Consider the following 25096-nt stretch of genomic DNA (forward strand, 5'->3'; position numbering starts at 1 on the left):
CTCTGTCCTCACCCTGTTTACGGCCAGGACGATGTGTGTATATATTTATATATGTACACCTTAACACAGTGGGTCCTTTTGCGGTCCCTTTTTCTAATCGCAGCGTTGTGCGGTGAACACGCTGAAGGGAAGGGATGCCATCCAGGGGGACCTGGACAGGCTGGAGAGGTGGGGCCTGTGTCAGCCTCATGAAGTTCAACCAGACCAAGTGCAAGGTCCTGCACCTGGGCCATGGCAACCCCAGGCACAAATCCAGGCTGGGTGGAGAATGGATGGAGAGCAGCCCTGAGGAGAAGGACTTGGGGGCGTTGGTGGACGAGAAGCTCAACATGAACCAGCAGTGTGCATTCACAGTACAGAAAGCCAACCACATCCTGGGCTGCACCAAAAGAAGCATGGCCAGCAGGGTGAGGGGGGTATTCTGCCCCTCTGCTCTGCTCTGGTGAAACCCCACCTGGAGTATTGCATCCAGCTCTGGGGCCAGCAACATCAGAAGGACACAGAGCTGTTGGAGCAGGGCCAGAGGAGGCTACAGAGATGCTGGGAGGGCTGGAGCCCCTCTGCTGTGAGAACAAGCTGAGAGAGCTGGGGGGGGTTCAGCCTGGAGAAGAGAAGGCTCCGGGGAGACCTTAGAGCCCCTTCCAGTACGTAAGGGGTCCTGCAGGAAAGCTGGGGAAGGACTCTTGGTCAGGGAGTGTAGTGATGGGACGAGGGGTAACAGTTTAAAACTGAAAGAAGGTAGATTTAGATTAGATATTAGGAAGAAATTGTTCACTGTGAGGGTGGTGAGACACTGGCCCAGGTTGCCTAGAGAAGCTGTGGCTGCCCCATCCCTGATGGTGTCCAAGGCCAGGTTGGATGGCGCCTTGAGCAGCCTGGTCTGGTGGGAGGTGTCCATGGCAGGGGGGATGGAACGAGATGTTCTTTAAGGTCCCTTCCAACTCTAACCATTCTGTGATTTTGCAAGGAGGCTTGGGTATTTCAAATAACTACCTGCAATAGCAGCAGCAGCAGGAGGAGGTAGTCCAAAAAGCAGGGCCAGAAGCTGCCCGGTCCAGTGTGGACACCTGGCAGGAAAGAGGAGGCCACGAAAGAGATGTGGAGCTCAGAGAAGTTTTAGGGGAATGAGGCAGGGTTTATAACCCAGGCACAAAATTTCAGCCTGTTTGGGTTTAGAATATTTTCTATGGGGAGCACTTCAGAAATACTTCATGTTACAGGTTTCTGTAGACCACCTCCATGCTAATTTTTTCTCTTTATCTCTCACAGGTGCCATACAGATGGCAAAGGACTGTCCACAGTTCCCTCGAGCACTAGTTCCCTGGGTGCAGAGGCGATGCCATCCCTACCACAGGGTCAGCAGAGCATCCATTGAGGCCGTCCTGAGAAAGGTAGACCTGTGGAGGCCTGAGGTGGGAGGGAAACCTGGGGAGCTGGGGAAAATGGGCGAGAGGTAGGCACCAGGGGAGAGCAGCAGTGTCCATATCATTGCAGGGCATCTGTGTAAAAGATGGACGGTTTTAATCTTGGAGGGGAAAGAAGGGAAGATAATTGTGGGGAGAATCAACTGCAGACGAAGTAACAAAACCAAATCTGAGTGAAAGTCCCCTTGGAAAGAGAGAGAAAAAGTATGACGGTATGACGGGAGAAGAACAGTAAAACAGAAACAAAAGCAAAAAATATGTGATTATGGTATGGTGTCCAAAGCTTTTATAGACTGGTTAAGAGATTTAGATTCAAGGTATTGTTATTAAAAGCATCTTGGACTGCTTTACTTTGAAATATCTCTGACCTCCCGTGTGAATATGGTTTGCCTAATGCAAAGTGTCCCAGGTCTGGCTTACCAGCTCCATCTGTCTTGGCACCTCTTTTGATAAATTTCAAACACTGACTTAAATGAAGCCAGGCCTGTCTCTTACGGCATTTTGAATAGCTTCAAGCTGGTGTCCATGCAGAAGAAAAGCTGTGTGCTGTTTCTAACAGGTATATAGAGCATATTGTAACATCAGATGAGGGACTGCGAAGCCCTTGCTCGTACACTGTGCTTGTTCTTGATCAGGCTACACCAAAAATCTGGCTGATGCTGGAAACTGCCAAGCGGCTACACTGATTAGAGGGAACACCAAGTATGATCTTGAGATGATGAGATTGATGCAGGGCCTAGTGAAAAATGAACAGTGTTGTCTTTAACCCTTCTTGTTACATAATAATCATTAAACCTATAAACAAAGCATCCGTGGAAATTAATCTATATGTGTTAAGTATATGAATTGGTGTGTGGTTTGTAGCCAAAGGAAGTCATATTGGGACTGATCTTACTCAAGCAATTTTGAGGAGGTTGGCCTGTTTAAAAAGTGACGTTTTGGGCAGCATTTTAATTCCCTGGGCACAAAATAAAAAAAAGAAAATAATCTCTGGGGCTTTCATGGGAGAGCTGGCAACAGGGGTTCACTTGGCTGCTGGGAAAAGAATGGGATGGATTTAAGACCTCAGACGTGAAGAAGCATATGAAAGAATGCTTTCCATATCTATGATACACTTTATCAGAAGGATAGATCCTCTGTTCTCTACTGGGTGGGAAACAAAGTCTAAATTAGAAGGGAGCTGCCTCTGAGACAGTTTGCTACCTGCCAACGTGAGGGAGTGTGCCACTGCCAGAGCCGATCTCACAGATGGACTCTTCTTGTTTGGTGTGGATATGGAGGCTGAAACAAATGGCCTAAATTTATTTCTGTGGGACTTAACTCTACAAAAAGCTGTTTCTTCCCCAGAGCTAGAATATTTCACCACAGGGTGGTTAATTGTCCTGTCACAGTCGGGTTGGGTCTTGGTTTAAAAAAAATACAGGATATAATTTTGGCCACTTACAAAGAAGTAAAAAATGTATACACATTTCTTTGTATATGCACAAAAAGATACGTGCATTTATAGAGGTAAGAATGATATGAACTGTAAGGGTAACTGTTGACCGGAACTTTACAAGCTTTCAACTGTGCTGTTGGCTGGGAGTAAGAAATAAAGCTGAGCTGACTCCTTTCTCTTATGCATGAAGAAACATCTCATGTTTCAGGCATCTACTGTCCTCTCTCCAGGGTAAGGGCAGATTTTTTCTTTCGTGTACCACTACGAGGAAGCCAGAAAAGTGAGTTGTGTGAGTGAGAGGAAAGTCATTTTGAAGAGAAAATTACCATTTGTGGGATGCTGCCGGAGGCGTTGCATTTGCCCCCAGGAAATTGTTATGGTTGCGATGCCGTTCACGAAACAAAAAGAAGGGAGTAGTGTGAAAAGAGCTAACAGGCTTGAGATTTCACTGAAGACATCAAGAGCTGCAGAGGCTAAAAAGCACACCCAACCTTCTGCAAACGTGCTGACGGCAGTAACACAGAACAGGGTCGCACCTTCACGCTTTGCGTTGCATGTAGGAGAAAGCCATGGCTTTGCAGTCTCTGCCTCCTAGGTCTTCCTTTGTTTTTTGGGGGAAATAATCCCTGCTTGGCCCTGACCCTGTGCTAACTCAGCCATGCTGGCTGTGGGTTATGGAGAAAGGCTGCCCCGCCCCTGCATTCCCTCACGTGAGCAAGGGTACAGAGCACTGTGTTGGGGCACCACATCCACAGAGGAGGCATGGCAAAGAGGAGTTACAGGAGGGGCATGTTTCTCCTGCCACAGAGCCGCCTAAAAGGGGGATTGTGACCCAGCTTGATTATCCAGTGGATGGAAAAAGCCAGCTGCCAGCCCTCCACGTCAACTTCAGTAGCATTAGTCCCCATCCTCCAAAGGCGAGTGCTCCTGTGGATGACAGCAGCATGTGGACTCGTCTGGCTCCTGCAAAACCCTAATCACTTCATACAGACTACAAAGCTGTTCCTTCTATTTGGTTAATGAATCCAAGCATAAAAGCAACATGTGGCAAGCTAACCATGAAAGAAAAGCCTCACTAACGTATCATTCTAGAAGGACAATTATAAAGGTGTCACGAAGGGCAAACAGGAGGAATATATTTTCATTAATTGTTCAGGAAGATGCTTACAAATTGCAGAAGCTTCTCAAATTTTAGTGCAGATGGTTTGACCTTTGGAGATTCTTTATTGAAATTTACTGTTTTCCTAGGATGTTCCTTTTTGCATTAGTTTTTTGGGGAGTCATCTGATCAGGAAACTGAGACAGTATAATTTGGTGTGGGTGATAAATTACATTCTATAAATGAAGAACACTGCAGACATGAACTTTCTCTCTCTATATATATGTGCTACCTTGGCTGCAAACAATCCACAATGAGATTATGGATAATTTAAAAATAATTATTCGGTTGCTAAATGTTTCTTCCTACTTGAGTTTGCAAGCACACAGGCAACAACGCTGCCTGCTAAAGTGCATCTGTTCACGTTGCAGGAACTACCTGCCCACAGTAAAAACCAGATACGCTGTGATGGGGCCCTTAGAGTTAATTAGAGATTTCATCTTGAAAAGGTTTAACATGCCCAAATCCTATTAACTTCTAAGAGCTGTGATTACTATGCCCCTTTTAAGATCATGACCCAATAATTTTAATTGCTGTTAACATGTTTGGGTTTTTTTTGCTAAATTGTCATTGGTCCATTCACGGGAATGTTTCTGTGTAGGGTGAGTCAATGAAACATAGGGAATATCTTCATTTTCCAGCCATGTTCCAATGGAGCAGCTGCACTCTGCTGCACGGGATGGGTACTGTGTGCGAGGCTGCTTCGTGCTGGCATCCCGGTGACGCTTGCAAAATACTTTTTGGCATAGAATTGCAAAGTAACCTTCCTTCTCTAATGGGCGGGAAGGATGAGAGCAAGATCTTAGAATCATAGAATCACCTAGGTTGGAAGGGACCTTTCAGATCGTTGAGTCCCACAATAAGCCCAACTCTGACAAAAACCGCCACCAAACCATGTCCCTCAGCACCACGTCTACCCGTCTTTTAAATATCTCCAGGGATGGTGCCTCAACCCCTTCCCTGGGCAGCCTGTTCCAAAGCTTGATAACCCTTACGTAGGGTTACATCTTCACATAGGCAGCAAAATGAGAGCTCTCTGCCTTAGCATCAGCTCTCGGAGGGTAGGCTGTTAACAGGAGCTGCCAAACGGCTCTTTCAAACCTCAGACTCGGTTGATAAATGCGCGTTTTGCCACTCAGGCCCAAGCAGGTGCGTGCAGGCTGTGCTAACTGCAGCCACCCAGGTGATGGGAGTTCCCCACTTGGGCCAGCCCCCCCGCCGCCGCGCTCGCCACCCCCGGCGCTCCGGGAGCCGGCGGCGGGCCGTGCGGGGTCGCCTCCTCGCCCGGCAGCCAGCCGGGGGAGGGCCGTGCCGCCCACAAAGGCCGGGTTTGGGGGCGCCGGGCCGGCGCTGCTCCTCCTCCTCCTCTACCTCCTCCTCGCGGCGCCGGGCGCGCTGCAGCGGCCGCCCCGCACAGCCGGCGCGGCTCCCCGCGCAGCCCATCATGGCTGCGAGCGCCGGGCCCCGCGCCCCGCATCACCTCCTCCTCCTCCTCCCACTACTGCTGGGCGGCTGCGGGGCCAGCCTGCCCCCCGAGCCGCCGCCCCCGCCGAGCCCCGAGCCCCAGCCCCTGCCCGAGTCGGCTCTGCAGAAGCCCACCGTGCTCCTGGCCATCATCGCCCGCAACGCGGCGCACACGCTGCCCCATTTCCTCGGCTGCCTCGAGAGGCTGCAGTACCCCAAGAGCAGGATCGCTCTCTGGTAAGGGGAGGAGGGGCACCACGACCCCCGGGGAGGGCGTTGTGGCCTGGCCGGCGGGGGCCTCTCCAGCCCCCAGGGTGCCGGCAGACCCCCGTCTGCCCCAGCCCTTGGCTTTCACCCTGGTCGTGCCTGGGGGGGGGGGGGCTCCCGGCGGGGAGAGGGGGGTTTTGGGGGGGAGCTGACAGCGTGGCCTTGCCTGGGAAGGGGCTGTCTCGGCGCCTCCCGCCGCCCCTTCCCGCTCTCTGTCGGGGGGCGCAGGTAGCCGGGGCTCGGGCACCTCTGCCCCGCCGAGCCGGGGGGGGAGCGGCGGCAAAGCGGGGGCGCGGCTCCCACCCGCTGCGGCCGGGGAGCCGGCGGTTGTCACGCCGGGAAAGGGCTCGCCCAACCGGCCGCGGGGCGAGGGACGCGGGGTCCCCCCGAGGGCGCCCCCACGACCCCCGTGTTCGGGGGAAAAGGGGCTCCCGCGGCACCGGCGGGTGGCCGAGAGGTGGCTTTTTGGGGCGAAGCTGGCCCGGAGGCTGGGAACATTCACCGCCTTAGCGTTTGTCCCGACCCACAGGCGCGGGGAACTGGTGGGTAGGAGGGTGGCGGCGCCCTCCCTGGCCGGTAAATACCGGGCTTTGCGCGGAGGGGGCCGGGGTCCGCCAGAGCGGGCGGGCGGGGTGGGTGCTGGGGGGCATTGAAAAGGAGCATTGTTGCAAGGCTGAAAGATGGATTCAAAGATGTATTCAGAAATCGCAGCATGGGGGCAGCTGCGGCAATCAAATGTGTGTCCGGATGGAGGAATTAGTCCAATTTGGGTACTGGTCAATCTGCCTTTATTTATAAGGGTGGGGAAAAAAAAATACTCTTTCTCAACGTGACATAAAAGTTGGGAGGAACAGGAATTGTTTGGAAGGATACAAAACATACTTTAAGTGTGGTGATCGCGTAAGAAGTGGAGGTATAGGGCCTGATCCAAAGTTTACTAAGTCAGTGGGGAGACTCCTGTTAACTTAAAAAGTCAATGAAGTAAAATTTTACTTTGTATAAAGGGATGTGGGGAGAACACCTTCCCCAGTCACATCGCTGATACTCAAGTGTCATTAAGCAGACAGCATTAGATGTTTCTGTGTGTGCTTCAGGAATGTCATTGTTATTTGTCTTCAAGTGCTCTATAGGTCTTTGCAGATAATCAGTGGCTCGTATAATCAGTGTGTGGCTTTGCTTTTTTTTTTATTATTTATTTTTTTCCCTTTTGAATTTATGATGCACAAAGCAGATCATGATATCAGCCGGAATGTGGTGTGCCACACAGATGTGGCTGTGGAATTACAGGCTAGTGTATGGCAGTGGGTCAATGCCAGACTCAGCTGTGTCTAAGTCCATGACTCTGCTTTTATTTATATCAGTGTGAATTTTGCTGCTTTGGATTTCATCTTAGCAGATGTGTATAAGAGTAGATATATTACCAGACCCTACATATGGACTGCGATAAGCTTGGTGTTTGTAAAACATAGTGGGAGTTGTAAGTGCAGACCTGATCACCAAAGCAGGGTGGATCCCGAAATGCCTCTCCCTGTAGAAGTGCAGAATAGGTTTGGGGTTTTTGTGAAGTCCTGCAGAGCATTAGTTGCTCTACAACTTCTTTAGTATATTGCTTGCATTATCCTTACCTTACTTAAGGTCTCTGCAGTATTGTGTGAAAGTATTTGTGGGGATTGGTCATGAAATAAGAGTGTCAGATAATTTAAAATATGCTAAGATTCTTATAAGAATATAATTCCATTTTTAAGAGGATTGTGCAGAGACACAAGGTATGGTTAAACTGGAAAATCTGCTGTTGAAAATGTCAAGCTTTGTAAAATGAGAATGACTAAAATGTTGTGGCAACTGAAAAAGAAGTTCCATAGACGCTCTGAGTTGACAGAGAGCAGTACTGTAGGGTGGCAGCAATTCTTTGGAGAGGTTTAGTCCTGTTTGCTTTGGGTCCCTGGTAAGACTTGAGCTTTTTCAGAGCTGGGGTTGTTCAGGCCACAAAGTACGCACCAAGAGGAAGCTCACCGACGGTATATACCAAGTCTCTTGAGATCAAATGAAACAATGCAATCCATTTCTGGGAGCGTTGCTGATTTCAGACTTTGTGGGTGACAGAGTCCTTTCAACAGATCAGTTCCAGGATTTACCTGTGTCCCTGTGCCGCTGGGTTACTGGGACAGCTTGGTGCGAAGGGCAGCAGAGTGGTGGTTATCAAGGAGTTGCATTCCTTCATTGACACTTACATTCTCCTTCAAACTACTTCATTGACACTTACATTCTCCTTCAAACTACTTCACAATTTTGAGTAAGTCAGCACTTAAAATGTCCAAACGTAGATCTTGCAAATGAAAATTAAAAACATATATCATCTCTTAAAGTTCCATATGCTCTCTGCGTTGCTCGAGGGCTTAAATTCAACAGTGAATTCCTCAGACAGATTTCTAGGGTGGAAGTTTTATGAGTGACAGTAAGGATGGGTTAAGAGGCAATAAATGAGTGGTAAGCAGATGCTAAATTATCTTTTCGTAGCCTGTATCAATTCATCTCAACCTTTGTTAGCCTGATACTGAGCAAAAGATGTACACTGGACACTTTTGTTCCCTTTGGTCTTAATTCTGACTTGGTTGCTGTGGTTATGAGCGACCTTGGAAGGACTTGCTGGCTACTAATGACTCAAGCAGGCCATTTGGTCTGAGGCCAACTAGCACGTTGTGACCCACGTCCTTTCAGTTAAACGCTTCCTTCCTCTCTTTCTTCCCCCTCCAAGATTGAGGAAGCTGCATCCAAACAGCCTCTGGGGGATGGTCCCTGGCCTGTATTAACCCCAGCCACCCTTGTCTCTCAGAGTACTGGTGGGACAGGCCAGGTCATCCCAGGGTGTACTGATGACTTAATGGTGGGAATTTCTGTGAAATGGCGCTCAAGTCTGTGTGCTGGCCCTGCTTAGCTTGCTGGGGTAGACTTGGCAGCAGGCAGCCTGTCTGATAGCCTTTCGTGCTGGCCACCGAGGGGGGAACAGCATAGAGTCCCCACCTCAGCAGCAGAACCCAGCTGCCCCCCCCCGCTCTGCAACCTGGTGCTTCTGTAGCTGTGGAAGAGTAATGCTGGAGATGACAACTGTCTCCTCTTGCGGAGGAGGAAGGGGTCACAGCTCTGCCCTCAGGTGCCTGTAGAACGCCTAGGCAGCGTTTGGCTCAAAAATATGTGACGTTGTGGGAAACAGGCTGGAGCCCAGCAACAGCGGAGCGCTGTAAGAAAACAAGGTTATTGGACCCAAGTCAATCTATTTTTTAGCTAGGGAGTGTTCTTCTAATGCTCTCCTTGTGTGGCTGTGCTTGCTGTGTTTACTGGGGAGGGCTGAGCTGCTCTCGGGGCTGTGCTGGACCAAGCCTAGCCATGTTTAGAAACTCGGGCATGTCAGGAAAACTTCCCGCATTGTTTGCATCGGTGTGAGAGAACTGCAGAGGGAGGGGAAAAATGTTTTTCTTTATCTTGGATGAAAATGACCAAGAAGTTACATAGTCAACCTGCCCCAACCCCCTTTGGGTGGTTTGGGGTTGTTTTTCTTGTTTTGAACATCAGCAATGCTGACTCTGTTTATTTGAGATCCATTCAATTATAGGTAAGGCGCATTAGTTTGTCAGACAGGTTCATCTTGGCTGTAGTGGGCAAAATAAAAGCGTGTGAATTCAGCAGTTTATCACAATGGCTTACACTTTCCTTAGCCTCGGATTAAGTGATGGTATAGCAAAGAAAGTTGCCTGTAAATTCATCTTTAAATACCTGCTAGTTCATAGTTGCGGGCCACCTGCTCTCTCATCTTTTACTAACCTAGGGATTAAGTGCCTGCATCCATGAGTTGCTGCTTGGAAGCAATAATTAGGTTCTTTTGTGTGCCTGCTTTGCAGATTAGAGTATGCTTATATTTCAGAAATGATAACGTGAACCATAGGTGAGATTGGTGGAGAGCTGGAATAAATCCCAGATGAGAGATCAGTGGATATACTGTAACACTGGCTCCAGTGAGTGAATGGCTTAAACTTAAAAGAACTAGTTGTAGCTGAAAATAGAAGCTGGTGAGATCAGTATAATAATTATAACTTTCATAATTATATATTGTTAGTCTTCAACTAGCTGATGGTACTCTGAGCATTTTCTTAATTCTTCAACAGTTTACTTTTAAATGTGAAAATTTCTACATAGAGGACAATTTCCAGTAAGATGCAGGGATCATTTGAAGCTTTAATGGGTGTTATTACTCACTGGAAGTGTTGGCTTTCAAATGTGCTATGTTTTCTGTCATTTCCGTTTGTGCAACAAGGTTGCTTTAATCTTCATGGTCAAAATTAATCACTCAGGAATGCTGAGGTTCCAGCCCGCTGCCTCTCTCTCTGTTGCTTCTGTCCACTGCTGTTCTGCATCTATTTAAAATTTGCTCACCTGGTCTGCGACTTCCACATGACGATATTCAAATTTAAGTTTTAGAAATGGAATTGCCTTTTCAATTGGCTTGTCGTTTAAACTCGTGGGATTTAATTTCCCATTCATATTTTGTAGATATTTTAAATTTGTCTATTATATAGTTTTAATAACATAGCCATAGACTAAGTGGGGCTGAGAGTGAGACGGGACTTGCACAGCCTTGGAGTTACGGTTAAGGTGATGATCCTGTTGTGCAAGAGGTTGCAAAAGAGCCTTTCTTCCAAAGAACTTGCATTCAGATGACTACATCAAAAGGAAGAATGGCAGTAAAATACTTCTGTTTTCTAGCCAGGGAAATCGGGGAAGAAAGGTTAAGTAATTTACACAAGATTCTTGAATTTATTAAGACCAGAGATAATATTCATAACTGACATCTCTTGATTCTTTTTTACTGAAATCACTTTTACACTGAAGTGGGGTGAATTTACATAAGAAGTGGAAAATCAGAGAAGGCGAAAGAAACGATCCCATCCCAATATCCACAATAACTTTGGGGTTTTTTTTGTCCTTTGGGTCTGTCTCCCTCATCTAAGTCTTGGCAAACTTAAGCAAATGACATCATGAAATTGTTCAGTAGAAACATTTGAATGGAAGCCGAAAATTACCGCTGTGCCTCACTTGAGGTCTGCATGGCAAGACTTAAACTGCTCTTCAGCTAAGAACTTTGCAATTGTGCAGAGAAACATTAAGCATCAGCTGTGTGATGTCAAACGTTTGCCGGGTAGCAGTAGTTTCTTTATTTTTCCTACTGCGCTCGTGAATTGCCAGATTCTGATGCTGTGTTGATGTTGTTAAAGGGCATCTTGCCCCACGCTTCATATTAGGGCCTACTAGGCATGAATAGATACTGGGATCTTTTGTAAATTGAGCAAGGAGCTCTCCAGAGGTGAGGGGATTATACTGTAAAAATAACATCTTGAAATGTGTAGGAATTCTGTAAGACTAGGGAATACAATACATTGTATATGTTTGATTTTTTTTCTTTTTTCCTGAATCCTGCTTGCTATGTATCTCTGAAAATGCAGCCATTTATTTTGCTGCTCTCTCTTCACACCCATGTTTTGAGATAGGTGTAGCCTGTTATCTGTCTGTCTCTTGTGTAATTGATTACCTGGTGCCTTGTAGCGCAGGTGTGTTAGAGGCTAGATGCCAATAAAATAACATGTCACAAGGAAACAGCTGCATGGAGTTTGATATCAGAGGCTGTTGTCTACTATAAGCCTTTGGATGCTTTCAAAGGTCAGGGAGAACTAGTTTTGAAGATAACTATATTTATTTTTTTTAATATGTACAAAGTAGGGGTTGAAAAAGTCCTCAAGGGCAGGATCCCACTTCATCCCAGCCTTGTCTGTCGCCTGGAGTTGGGACTCCTCATCCAGTCAAGGCTGCAGACTGTCAAGGTTGTTTTCTGAAGCCTGTTTGAGTGTGGGGGAAGTGTGACGCAGCTGTGGGAGTGTGTCAAAGGACCAGCTGCAACCAATGTTGGCTGTAAATTGCTGGAGTTAATTTGTCCCTTAAAAAAAAAAAAAAGGGCAATTTCACTTGTACATTCGTGGCAAACCAGCTACTTCAGCTTCTTAACTTCTGGTGAGTCTGGAACTAGGTCTGATCTAGGTGAAGCCTGTCCAGTTCCTGCTGTCATTCTCTTATTACAAGGACAAAAACCTTTTCCCTTCTGCCGCACTCCTCCAGCCAGAGTGTCCCAAGGCTAATGCATGGATATCCTCGGTCAGGTAAGGTTGGAAGGTACCTCTGAAGATTGTCTAGTCCCAGCCCCTGCTCAAAGCAGGCTCAGGTGGAGCAGGCTGCTCAGTACCATTTCAGTTCAAGTCTTTAATATCTCCAGGGATGGAGACTCCACAATCTCTGGGCAACCTATTCCAGTGAGGTATCACTGGCAAGGAATGTCTTGGAAATTCGTGGCAGCAGAGAGTGAGTCTAGCACGGTTGCAGGCTTTTGGGATGAAGACTACTGTTGCAATTGCACTCCCTACCCCCCCCTTTCTATTTTGCATGTTCTTTTTGCTAAATTAAGCATGCCTTCTTTTCAGAAAGCTCCCTGATCCCTGCAGAAGAGACCCCAGGTGTCTGAGCGTGGCTGGAGCATGGTTGGTTCCTGGGAGGTATGGCATGGGCCTGACTTAGGAGAGGAAAACAAGGACCAGAGGGAGGACAACAGGACAGCTGGCCCTGTTGTCTGCAGGACATACGCTGAACCATAGATTGAAGGGCATTTTTCATCTTTTATTTAAAGTATCACAACACCTGCAATAATTTATCTGAGTCCCCTGGAATGAGAGTCTTTACATTCTGGGTCAGGCTTCTCTAAAGATAGGCCAGTGATACACATGGTGTGCAGAACGTTGGGAGCTGCCCATCGCCAGCGCTCACGGCTGTCCTTTGGTCCCGGGGGACTCCCTGGAAGACCTTATGGGCTACAGGGTAGAGAGAGGACCCAGATGATGCAGGGTGCTCTCTGTCTGAACCTGGAATTTCCTTCCTGTGGGGCGATGTCTCAGACCTAATATTATTTCAATATATTTATGTGCATCTCATTTCCTTTGTTTTAGTGAAGCATAGTGTACGTTGATGATGCTCATCGCCAAGGGTGGATTACAGCTAAATGGGGCCCACATGCATCAAAATTTCAGGCTAAAGAAAGATAGGAAAAAAAATTGTTAGTGTTCCAAGGTGGATTTTTCCTCATCTTCTGCCAAAATACCCAGCTCCTTCAGACAGGCACATGATGATAGGCTTATCAGTAAAGAAAAAAGGACTTTTCTTTTTAATGGAACTGCACAATCTGCTTAATTCAGTGCCTGAATCCAGTTTTTGAACACTGGAATGATTGGTTTCAGTTGTGTGTATCTATCTATATCTGTGTCCTTGGACCAGACAACTTTTGTTACTGTAGAATGACTCCAGTTTTCTTCCTGGGAAATTAACAGGCGTCCTAATAAATATGTGGTGATTTTAAACTTTTTTCCAGCTGACTGTGGAACTGGTATATGCTTTCAAATGGAATTTAGTCACCAAAGTTTTCTGAGAACCACTTTGGTTGTGGTAATGTTTTGTAATGTAACATGTTGATCCTCTTCTTGACAGATGTGGCACTGCTAAATAGATGGCTTAATTCTGTACCAGAGACTGAATAAGGAGTTTCACTGCAGAGAACCATAATTATGTTCATGTAGTATTTCTTACATTTCATTGGGAGAGGTGATCACTTATTTGTGATAGCCATAAGACGTGCTGGGAAATGAGACCTCCTTATTCAGGAGTGAAGGCGGGTATTTTTTTTCTGCTTTCATTCTAACCAATTATCTACGTAGTCAATGTGTCTTCCCCATTTACTAATATATAACTATACCGTTAGGTAAAACAGCATGAAAAATTATCATGTTGTTTTGGGATGGGAATACATGTTTGCCAAAGTCTGTCCTTGCTTCTTTTCCAGGGACTCTTAAAACACTGGCACTGGTGAAAATGCCAGCCTTGGTGTTTTCCCTCATGCCCATGAGGTTGTGATACATGGAAGTGAACAGATTTCTAACTGTTTCCCTTTCATTCTGTCTGTAAACCTCTTCTAAACATAAGCAGATCTTGATCTGGACCAAAAAATGCATTAAATTTGAGGCTGAGCCCTTGGGTTTGTGAGGATCTGAATTTATACTGAAGCAGAAGATAGTGGGAGTCCCTGTAAACTACAGTGCCACAGGAGGGCTCATAAAGCTATTTTACATTTGCATTGGAAGGCTTCAGTTCCAATAGGGATTGATTATTTTTTTGATTTTGTTTTTAAAGATCTTTTTCCTGTAAGAAGTGGAAAATATGATTTTTTTTTTATTTATGCTTCTTTATTTATTTTTTTTTCAGACAGGGTACAGGCTTCCCTTGATTCTAAAAGGATTGTTTGCTTATCTCTCTGCAGAGGAAAGGTTATGCGTGGCTGCCGTCTGGTTTGAATCTTGCCCCATGGCAAAAACTTGGTTGCATTAACTGTGCGGCGTTAGTTTATATCCTGAAACTGATAGCAGGTGTTTATCTCTTTAGTTAGCAGATCAGAATCTTGCTTTTGCTCCTTGCTCAACAGCTGCCCTTAAAACCCCGTTGTACCTTTGGGGGCAGAATAGGAACTTAGGGCTGTAGGTTGAGTTCTTCCCTCAGTATTTGCAGTCATTCTTGCCCTTACAAGGTACTTAGGAAAATTAGAGGAAAAGGCTGTTTTCCAGCATTCATACTTTGAACTACTAATTGTGACATGGAAGTTAAACTGCCAAATGCAAATGCTTTGATATTTTTTCCCCGTGTTTATCGGTTTGAGTCCATGAATTACTCCCCACCAGACTTCAGCCAAGTGAACTTGGGCAAGTTCCCCATGTGAGACTAATGTACGTGCTGTGTCATTAGACAGTCAAAAGCCATCTTGTGGCAAGTACTAGAAAGAGGTTAATTAGGATGCATGAGCTTTAAACAACCAGAAAAAGCTATGGGAAGCTTTTTCTGTTCCTATAGTTTATGTCTAGGAGGCGAAGAGGAACGTGGCAGGCTGGTGTACTGGGTTTGTAATGTCCCAGCGTGCCTATTTTCAGTGCTGTCTTAGGTGGGAAACCCCAGAATCCTGAGATTTAGCTGCAGATTTGCTGCTCTGTGGAATTTCAATGCTGGGGTGCATATTAATGTTATTAACTCCCCTCGAGGTTTATTAAGGGAGGTATTTTTGCTCTTGAAAATTCTTCTTAAATGAATAGTGTCCGTTCTCATAGTCTAACCAGAATTTGTAATTGACACCATAACCCATAAAGGCAGTGACAAAAAAGATTTAAAGCAAGTGAGAAGTATAGCAGCTGCATGTACAAGTCACTGTGCTAGAATAGCAATAATCCTAACAAATAAAACATCTTGAAAGATGAAAAGTCAGGGCGGGAACTGTATGACTACGGCAAAGGCTTGTGTTTTTATTTTGGAAAACAAGAGAAGCCATGCTATTTCTCACTTCCGCAAACTGAGGGGTTAAAAACAGTTCTGGTGTCTTCAGGAACTGATGGCCTGCATTTTATTTCTCCTTAATTCTCGTCTAGAATTGTCTGGAATTACTGGTAAGGATTGGGAAAGGGGGATTGAAGTGCCTGATTTGTTACTGGATTCACCAAGATTTTGTTTAGTATTGCTATTTGATTTATATAGTATCACATTGGTGTTGGCCTTGCACGGGGGAAGGTGTGCTGCTCTTCAGGTGCTGGGTAGATGAGTGGTGGGTGGAGGTGAGCCAGCTGTGTGCCATAGGGGAGGATGAATGGGAGGAAAACAGGGTCTTCACAGAGACCTTCCAGGATGAAGATCCTGAGTCCCATATTTCAAGGAAGGAGGGAATAGCTAAGGACTCCCTTGGAGGAGCAGGGGATGAAGGCTCACAAGAAGGGAGAGGCTGAAAACTTGGCATTCTGGAAACGCAATAAAGGCTCCTTGTCTGTGGTTCTGCAATTGCAGAATGGGTATAGGACTTGGAAGACATATGAGGAGGAACATGTCCCATCAGAGACTGATGAAGCTCAACCAAGAGTCTGTGTGAAGGAACAAGAGGGTGATGGTTATCAGAAGCCATCTCCTGTGGAGGATGGGGACACCCATCTGCCAACCTGATTTGATGCCTTTGTCCAGCTTTCTGGCTATGCTGCTCATCCACGTGGTCACCAGTGACACTGCCAAGGTGTCCCTGAGTCCGGAATGTAACAGACATACTGCACTCGGGCCAAAGTGATGTTTTCCTCAGTCCTTCCTGTGAGAGGAGATCTGTTTTTATTTATATTCTCCCCTCACACACACACCTCCGTTCCCTCCTTGCAACCTATGTGATTCTGTGACCTTGGCTAAAATCACGGTTACAGTTACCTTGGATAAAATAAAGGATAAAGTTTGGGGTTTTAAGTAACCCATTTTGTTTTCAGACTCTGTAGGGCCTGCAGGATTAGGAAAGAGTCAGTGCTGTATGGTCTGTTTTAGTGTTGGGTTTGTCCCCTTGTTTAGGTTACGGGCTGGGGAAAGGTGACTTGAAGGGACATGCTTGTTACGCTAGTCTAGCTCAACCACAGTGATCAGAAGGGATCAGAGTTGAGATTACCATATGTATTTGGGAGGAAAAAAAGCTCAAGGAGGCAGTTTTGGGTGGCTTCAGGATAGGTGAGAGAGGCTGTTGCTTGTAACGCAAGACGAATACATTGGTTCTCTACCATTCTGTGATTCTGCGTGGCTGGCAGAGTTGGGGGGTGGCGGGGGAAGATTGGTGTTGACTTGGGTGCATTGCATTTTATTCTCTGTTAGTGTATGTGTGGGATTTCTGGTAATAATTTTACTAGAGTTAATGTCTGGATTTCTATAGCTTCTATGGTTTGGCTTGGTTCTGTTGTCTTCAGTGCCTTCAGGTGAAGGTGGGATGTTGGAAGAGGTGAATTCGTTCAGTTCTTTTTTACTGCATGGGCTGTGTCAGGGTTAAGTTTTGGGAGCTTCAAGCTGCTGCAGACTGAGATATTGGCAAGTTATTTGGGTCCCAGAAGTTTGGGAAGAGACCTGGTTGGAGCCAAGTGCTGCATGCTCTTCTGTGCTGGTGGTGCGTAGGTACCCTGTTTGTACCTGGTTTAGGGACAAGGATGTAGAGTGCAAAGGTTCCAGCCCCCAAAGTGTTCCGTAGAGCTGGCAAAATGAGGCCAGGGGTTGGTACAGGTTTAGGCCTGACATTCTCCTCACAAAGTAAAAGGCTTGACGTTTCCTTGGGCCTTAAGTGAAACAGTCCTAGTAACTGTTGGGAAGAGGCACCAGCAAACCAGTTCTGGTAACCAAGCAAGGAACAACAGAGCAGCACTATGCGCGTTTTTCCCAGTCTTAGGCTGTTAGATTTGACTCACTCTCATAAATCAGTTTCTGGATGCTGCTGCTGTTTGCTCCAAATGATACATGCTTCTGCAGGAGGAGGTTCTGGATGGAGTTTCCATTGAGTTGTCTCTGAGATGGCTGGCTCCTGGGTTCTGGAGGAGCCTACCCAGATGCTTCTAAATAGGTTAACAGAGAATAATAATTCCTTTTGGGTCTTTTGCCTCTTCAAATATTTTTTTCCTGCAGATCTGGCTGTCAGAGACTTTGGTTACGCTCATTTTTCAAAACACAAATCTGAAATAAGTTCAGTGTGTGTGACTGGAATATGAAAATGTCACTGCTGCTAAATACCTTCTCTTAATTTATGATTTTTTATTTTTTTTCACTTAAAGCAGGATTTAAATGCAAATTATCATTGTTACCTCATGGAGTGGGCTTGTGATACATGTTTTATCGCTCCTAGCACACACGCAGTTCCCCATCCCCTTTATTTCTCACACAAACAAGTTAGTTGTTGCTTCCACAAAGTCTTGTCAATGAGTTGTTATTTCAGACCAGTGAGCTCATAGCTGTCTGCTGGCAGAACTCTGCTCTGACTTCATGCAAACTAAGGCTGTTGCCAGGATTTTTTTGCCTAATACCTGAGCCTTGAAGGAAGCTCTGTTTTACACAACAAGAATCAAACTGCTATCAGTGGTGTTCCCAGCGGAACATCACATCTGTCTTTTTGGACCAGCTTGGCTTTATATACGTGATGCAAATTTAAGGAAGGAGGGATATGTGTCCAGAGCGAGACTGGGGCTAAGGAAAGCAGTGATTTATTTTCTACGCTTAACAAATTGCAAAGCCAGCGCAGTGGTGTGTGTTGATCCTGCGGGGAGCTTCAGACACCTTCAGGTTTGCTGTATCATCTGCTGAACTCTGCTTACAGGCTGCATCCTTATTTGAATGCAGACTGTCCAACCACTGCAGAGTCGGTGGATCTAAATCACAGATGATAACAAGCATAAATTCAGTGTACCACAGGAGACTTGCCGAGGAGAAACACAGTTCAAGTCTCTCAATTATTTTTTCCCTCTCTAGTGGAGTGAGGTCCCTAAGGCAAAGCAATTGCGTATTACATCGAACAGCAGCAATCGCCTGCCTGACAAATCTGACCAGCTCCTGTTGCTGCTGCAGAAATGTGTGGCCAAGTTGGTTACTACGCATATGCTTTTGGAACAGCCCACAGATAAAGAAAAACGTGGTTGTAACAGTTTGGGCACGTAGCTGGACTGAAACACCAGCCTTTGCTGCTCTGGAGGATGTATCCAGACCTACTCAACCAACAAAGGCATATTTTTTTTCCAGGTCTTTTGAACTGACAGCGCAGATGGAGCTATAAAGAGCTATAAAGCTGTGCTAACTCTGGCACAGACGTTAAGAAATACTTGGAAGAAACCAGCTAAGGAGCCCAAGAAACGGAGATTTCAGCTTGTTAGATCTTGTATCAGGTTTCACGATCTGAATAGGTCAATGAAACACATTAAAAGAAAAGTCCTGCCCAATTGTTACAGGGCAGAAATAGTTTCTGCTGAAATGGCCTTGTAAGGCGTCTGCGCCTGTCTCTGGCGGGTAGGGCTGAGCCTGAGGAAAAAGGGCTGCTAACCGAGAACATCCTTGGCGGTGGGGCCAGCTCAGAACCCCTGTTATCTGCCCTGTCGGCTCTCTGAGGCAGTGGCTGAGAAACTGGCAGATGTTTGAGAGAGAAGAATGATTTCTCAAATAAGACAGAACTAGTCTCCCTGTTTTTCCATAAGGAAATTAACCGATTACCAATATTTCATTTATTTAAGAAATCCCTCTAGTGGCCAGTCACTTGTATGACATGTTGGCTGGTTGGTTGCAGCTGATGTTGCATGTCAGTTGCTGCTGTTGTGTGGATTTCAAGTGAAACTCTTGCTGGGTTATTTGAAAGTCTTCAGAAAAAGGGCCTGAGTCAGTTTTGGATGAAAACTAAAATAAAACCAAAAGTGTGTGGCAAGCAGGTGATGCTAAAAATCTGTGAATTACTTATGGGACGTTAAGTGATGCTTTGTCTGTGGTATGTAGTACATCAGGTTAAATGACCTGTTGGACACCTTTGAAGGTAACTTCTAAGAAACTTGGTAGCTTCATCAAAGAAGTTGAAATAAGGAATTAGGTTTCACTTTCTGTTTGTCTCTTTATATATGTAAAAGTCAAAATCTTCAAAGACAGCCTACGTTATTTAATATGAAGCAGGCACATATTTTGTAATATGTGAAAGAGCTGTCACATGTCATCTGCCGTGCCCCATTGCAGTGCTGGGCTGGTGGTTAGGACTGTGTACTGCTGACAAAGGGAGAGCTTGGGATCAGTCTCTTGCAGGCTCGGCTGAGGGACTGTGGGCTCACTGAAGCTGGACTGTCACTTTCTTCTTTGCTCTTTCATCCTTGTGATGGGTTTGTCTGCTATTCCAAAAATCCAGTTTTCCGCCCTTTGAAATTGCCTCAAGGCCCTGGGGACCTCAAATGTCCAGGCATGGGAACGCTGCTGGACAAGTGTTGGGATGCTTGCAAAGGCTGTTCCATCCCTGCTGGGACGGTCAAGTGCAGTGCCGCAGATGTGTGCGGGAGCCTCTCCACTGAGGTTTGGAAGCACTTGTCTTCTGCGCGTCATCCACAGGCAATGGACGTATCTGAGCTGTGAATCTTTCCCTTTGGAAATGGCAAAGTTAGCAACCACACTCTGCAAAATAAAGGCATACGTGTATTTCATGGGGCTTCCAGCTGCACAGTCAATTTACTGGGAAGTGGCTACTGAGATTAAGCAAGTGCCCATTTCCTCTCTCCCTTTATTTACATCCAGGCAACGAAGAGGAAGAAATTAGCTACCCTCAAACTGCATTTGTGGTCAGGATTAAACCTTAAGTAGTTGAAATAAACCGTGCATTTGCATTCTTCTCCACATGCAGTTACCACAGGAGCTGATGCCGCCTTCAGTGCCTGGCACTCCCTGAAACTTGCCCCCCTCCAGGTGACGCTCCTGAAATCCACACAGAGAGGACAGACCAGCAGAAGCAAGAGCTGCAATGCTGCACACTGTAACAGAAGCAACCCCATGCTTTGTGTAGATGTCCCTTTGTTTCCATGATCCCATTCCCTCAGCTGGGAATAAGAAATATGCAGCATTACTTAGAGAAGGCTGCAGAGCTGTTAGCTTAGAAGATTAGAGAAATGTGGAGAAATCACTGTTCTTCTTTCTCTTCTCTTTACAGTTAAGTCAGCCATCAGCATAGCACCACTCTTCCATCAGTTTGAGTCCAGAATTGGTCTTTTCCAAGAGAAAATGTGTTCTGACTCTGGCATCCGTAGTATGTCATGTGTGTTCACCCTCACCCAACAGTAGCCATGTGTCCTGCACATGTGTGCCCGTGACTCCCTCTGTGAGAGAAGCCATTTGGATTCCTGTATCTGTGAGTGAAACACGAGATCACAAATGAAAGAGATTGAGACTCTGAAATTCTGGCTAGCCTGAAGTATTTGGAATTTAAAAGTAGAAATGTTTTGCTTATGCATAGCTCTGTGAGGTGATGAGGTTGTTGCTGGTGTAGTGTTAGTTCAGAGGACAGTGTTATTCTGTGCTGTTGTCTGTATGAGACGGCAAAAAATGTTTTTTCTCCACCTGGGTGCTGAGCTAAGTAGGAAAAACAGAAGTTTAGCTGCCTGGTTTGACTGCTTGCTTAGAAGCATGCCCTTCAAAGTACAAAAAATAAAAGGCAGTTAATAAACCGACTCAGAACCACAGCCCTCTGTTATCCATGCCCCTCTGCCTGTGGTGTGGGAGCTGGGAGATCACCAGGCCAGCAAAGGAAGCTGGCTGTTGGGCAAGGAACTCAACAGATATGGGCCTGATTTTAGGCTCGACAACAGTATTAAGTCACGTTTAGCACTGTGGAGGCTGGAGTGGGCCTCAGCTCCTGGGTAGAGTTCATCCACTTGTTTCTTACACGTGTGTGCAAAATATTTCTAATCCGTAAGATATTTAGGTCGTGTGTTGTGGTTTTTTATTTTCTTTTTTTCTCTTAGTACGAGTGCTTCACTGCTTTAAAAAAATAAATCTAGAACCATGTGTCCAAAAACCCATGGGTTTTTTTTCAGTGGTGAAGGCAAAAATACTTGGACAGGAAGAGAGACTTTGCCTTTGAGCTTGTGAGAGTTTCTTAAAAGCAACGTGGAGGAAAAGTTGTTCTCAAGATCGCCATGGCCGCAAATTTACCACTAGTCTGACAAATACTTTGTGAATGCGTTAAGTAAACTGCTCTACCAAAGCTGGATATCAGTAGTTTATTTCAGTGTATATTTTGGAAGGAGTGTAGGTTTGTTTCATCATTCCCAGCCCTGACACCCACTCATTTTTTGTGACTTGAGAAAATCCCTTAATCTCTGTGGTTTTGTTTCCCTGTCTGTAAAATGAAGCTATAACGCTGCCTCAGTGCCGTGCTCAGGGTGGTTGAGGCCTTTGCCATGGATTTCAGGGGCTTTGGGGCAAGTCCTCTCTGTGAGAAATTAAAAAAAATTGTAATTTATAAGTTGACTATTTCATGCTTGCAAAGTGTGGGTTGTGTCCCATGTCCGTGCTCCCCTTCCTATTCAGAACCCTCTCAGCATATGCGGTGTTGTCACCTTTCTTAAGCTTAAATGTGGCGGACAAAATTACAAATGACATCCAGGAAAACTCTCTAATTTATGTGTAAATTTATGTTTTTTCTGTTTTGGGTTTTTTTCTTTCCTGCTTGGCTGCAGTGGTTGTTTTTCTGATCTCTTACTTAATTGCATATAAAACATTTTCAGCCATTTGCCAGCAAATATGACATAATCCATTTATTTTGAAGCACTGTACCATTCCATGCAATTCAGAGAAGCTCCATTTTCCAGTATAACCGGCTACTTGGGAAAGGTTAGGCCAAAATTATGCAGTCTCAAGTTCCATGCTGGCTTCAATAAAGTAGCTCTAAAATAACTTACGGATGACTGTAGGGTTTAGCTTAATGTTGCTGAATGCAAAATTTGGCATTGACTGCTCTATACCAAATGAAACCTGTGCCAGTGAGAGGATGATGATCTCAAGAGTCTTTTCCAACCTAAATGATTCTATGACAGCGAAACCCACTGTGTTTGTTTGCTGCAAATTGGAAATAGATCGAGAGGCGTACAGTCTGATGTCATTAGATGTTGCATGTAATTAACAATCTTGTAGGTTTACAGAAATTATGCATTGGTTGGGGTATTAAACTCTTTGGGGGGGTTGTTTATTCTAGGAGGGAAGGGCTGATTGTATCTCTGGCGTAACACTTTGGTTCTGCTTTTTTCATTGCTGATTCCTCAATCCCAGAATACAGGAAGGTAAATGGCTTACGTGTTTCTGTCTGTGTTCCTTTTTGAGGGCTGTCTCTGAAGCCCTGATAATCCCTGAAAAGGCAAAAATCTTTTATTCCTGACCTTGTGACTATATAGGATGCTTTAGCCTTTGGCTATGCCACTTGGTGACGTCAGAGATGACCTCACTCCCAAACCTTCCTGTCCTGTGTTTACCCTGCTGACGTGGTAGACCTCTGCTGCAGAGATGAAAGCTCTGTAGCCGTTTACCTTTTTGTCGTTCGGAGACAGTAACTAACCAGTTAGAGCCATGTCGAACATTTGATTTATTTTTAATTTTTCTGCATTACCTTTTCTGTATGGTTCTTCATAATGTTAATGCAAACTGTAAAGCCAGTGCATGTGACTTGCCTTGAAGACAGATTGTCCTGGCCTACACCCATCACGTCCTTTCATTTCCTTACCATATGGCAGGCAGCAACATCTTGGGATGTATATTTCATGATCATTTGTAGTGCTGTGTTCACAGGATCACAGAGGTGTTCAGCCTCCTTCGTGTGGCTCCCATCAGCAGCAGCTGTTGCAAGCACCTTGGATATCTTTGGAAGAACCTGGAGATGGTGTTGGGTGGATTTCTTGCCTCAGTCTTCTGAGGAGCGTCTAGTACACATCTAATCTTTGCTACTGTGTTTTTAAGTTTCTCTGCTTGTTTTTGATACTACAAGTCAGATTCAGACCTGTTGTAAAAAGCAGAGAGACTTTTTCCTTCGTGGAGAGAAGTGTTAGACCTGTGACTTGAAGAGCTGTGACATTTCCCACCTGAGTGGCTAAGAAGGCACCTCAGTACATGGCGATGTCACGTGCTTCTATATGGGGTATATAGTGCAAATCCTGTGTCGGCTGTGATGTGACTTGCCCATGAGATTGCATCCGAAGCTCCTGTCCTAGCTGTGCTGTCTCCAGTATCCATCTGGAGCTATGAGGCCACATTTTTCTCCTGGTTTCCAGCCGTGTGTTCTGGTTTGTGCGCTTGGTGTACAGGCCAGCCTGGGGGTGCCCAGCAGTGCTGGGACGCGTTGTGAGGAGGCAGGCTGGCCACCTGCCAGGCACAGCCTGTTGATGAAGACATGATCATGGCCCTTTATCCTTGCCTCACCTCATGCTGTGCTCCAGACAAAGCCTTTAATTGGCATGTCTTCTGACTGTAAAAGCGAGGATAACGTTTCCCTTGCCTGCAGACTCAAGACCAGTCCTTCTTAAAGGTCGTGCTTCCAGAAACATTGGAGTTGGTTGCCCCTTAGGACAGGTGGTCTGGCAGCAGGAGGAAGGCAAACTTGCGTGCAGGTTTGCCTTTGATGGTCTGTGGTGAGGACTCTGCATAGTCGGACTTTATATGGAAAGCTTTACATAGTCTTTACGTAGCCTTACATAGGCTTTACATAGTCAGGACTCCACACAGAAAGACGGGCTTCCTAGGCCAGTGCCTGGATCCTCTGTGAAGTACAAGACAAAAAACATGGCAGCCCTCCTTGTGAGGAATTTGTTACAGGTCCCTGGTTGGCTTTGACTCGCTGTGCCTCCTGGCCTTATTTTAAAAGCAGGTTCTCTGCTAACACTTTCCATCCCAGAGGATGCTCACTTGCCGGTACGGGGGCTGGAGAAGAAGCAGCCAAGAAATTTACTTCTCTTTCTACTCCTCTGTGTCTGTACTAAATGTTGTAAGCACCTGGGGTTTTATTGCCCTCACGCTTGCCCGGTTTGCCTGTAGGCACCCAGTAATTCGCAGCCCTCCCAGGGAAGCAGGAGTGTTTATTATGTGCCTGTGCCAGCCTTGATCCTGTTATCTTGCACTGTAAGAATAAACTCAAGTTATAGTTATTGTCAAAAGTTATACGAGTTTCTAGGTGCACAGAGGGCTCATGGTGCTGCCTGCCAAGATTGTGCTGGGGATCACATGGTAAAGTTTGAGATGGAGGAATTGATTCTGATGAGGGCGTTGGTATGGAGCCTTCTAGGACAAGTGAAAGGGGAAAGGTGTTCTGTCGGCTGAGCGTAAACTCAATACTTCTTTCCTGTGGGAATGCAGGTGCCTGCATAGCAAACTTGGACTTATGTATGCTAGGCATTTTTTTTTAAAGTTACTTTTCACAAACAAACTAGAAATAACCCACAGATGTCTGCTGATCACAGTTTGAAAACCACTGTTCTCAAGCCATCCTGAAGTTGAATTCCTTTGAAAAAGTCTTGCTAACTTTGTTTCTGTAACTCTGCTGCCTGGTACAACTCACCCATGTACCTGAGGTTGATCTGCTCTGGTATTTGGGAAGGACTCTTCCTGGCTGGGCTTGGATTTGTATTCTGTACCATCCACCCCTCGTGGTAGCATTGCAGGCTATCAGAGTGGAAAGAGATTCACATGCATAAGCAATGAGGAAAAACTTATTAAATTGTTGTAAGTGCTTTTGCCTGTGCAAGGCAAGCCTGGAGCGCTATCTTGGGGTCTAAACCTTTAAACTTGGCAAAATTCCCTGTGTGAGAGCATGGCAGAGAGAGCTTTGCGTTTGACAACAATGCTCTGTGCTTGGACAGCAGTGCTGGGATTTCTCCATGTGTCTGTAATGATCTA

General features: G+C 45.8%; 1 protein-coding gene across 1 annotated transcript in view; it reads left to right on the top strand.

Moving 5' to 3' along the window:
• Positions 1-5415: 5415 nt before the first annotated feature.
• COLGALT2 (collagen beta(1-O)galactosyltransferase 2) overlaps positions 5416-25096 on the top strand; it is a 53021-nt gene continuing 33340 nt past the window's right edge. Inside the window, exon 1 of the mRNA XM_054212968.1 lies at positions 5416-5722. Coding sequence (XP_054068943.1) covers positions 5466-5722 — 257 coding nt within the window. The 5' untranslated portion in view covers positions 5416-5465. The remainder of the gene's footprint in view (positions 5723-25096) is intronic.

Source organism: Rissa tridactyla, chromosome 8 (assembly GCF_028500815.1).
Source record: "Rissa tridactyla isolate bRisTri1 chromosome 8, bRisTri1.patW.cur.20221130, whole genome shotgun sequence".
Classification (NCBI taxonomy): domain Eukaryota; kingdom Metazoa; phylum Chordata; class Aves; order Charadriiformes; family Laridae; genus Rissa; species Rissa tridactyla.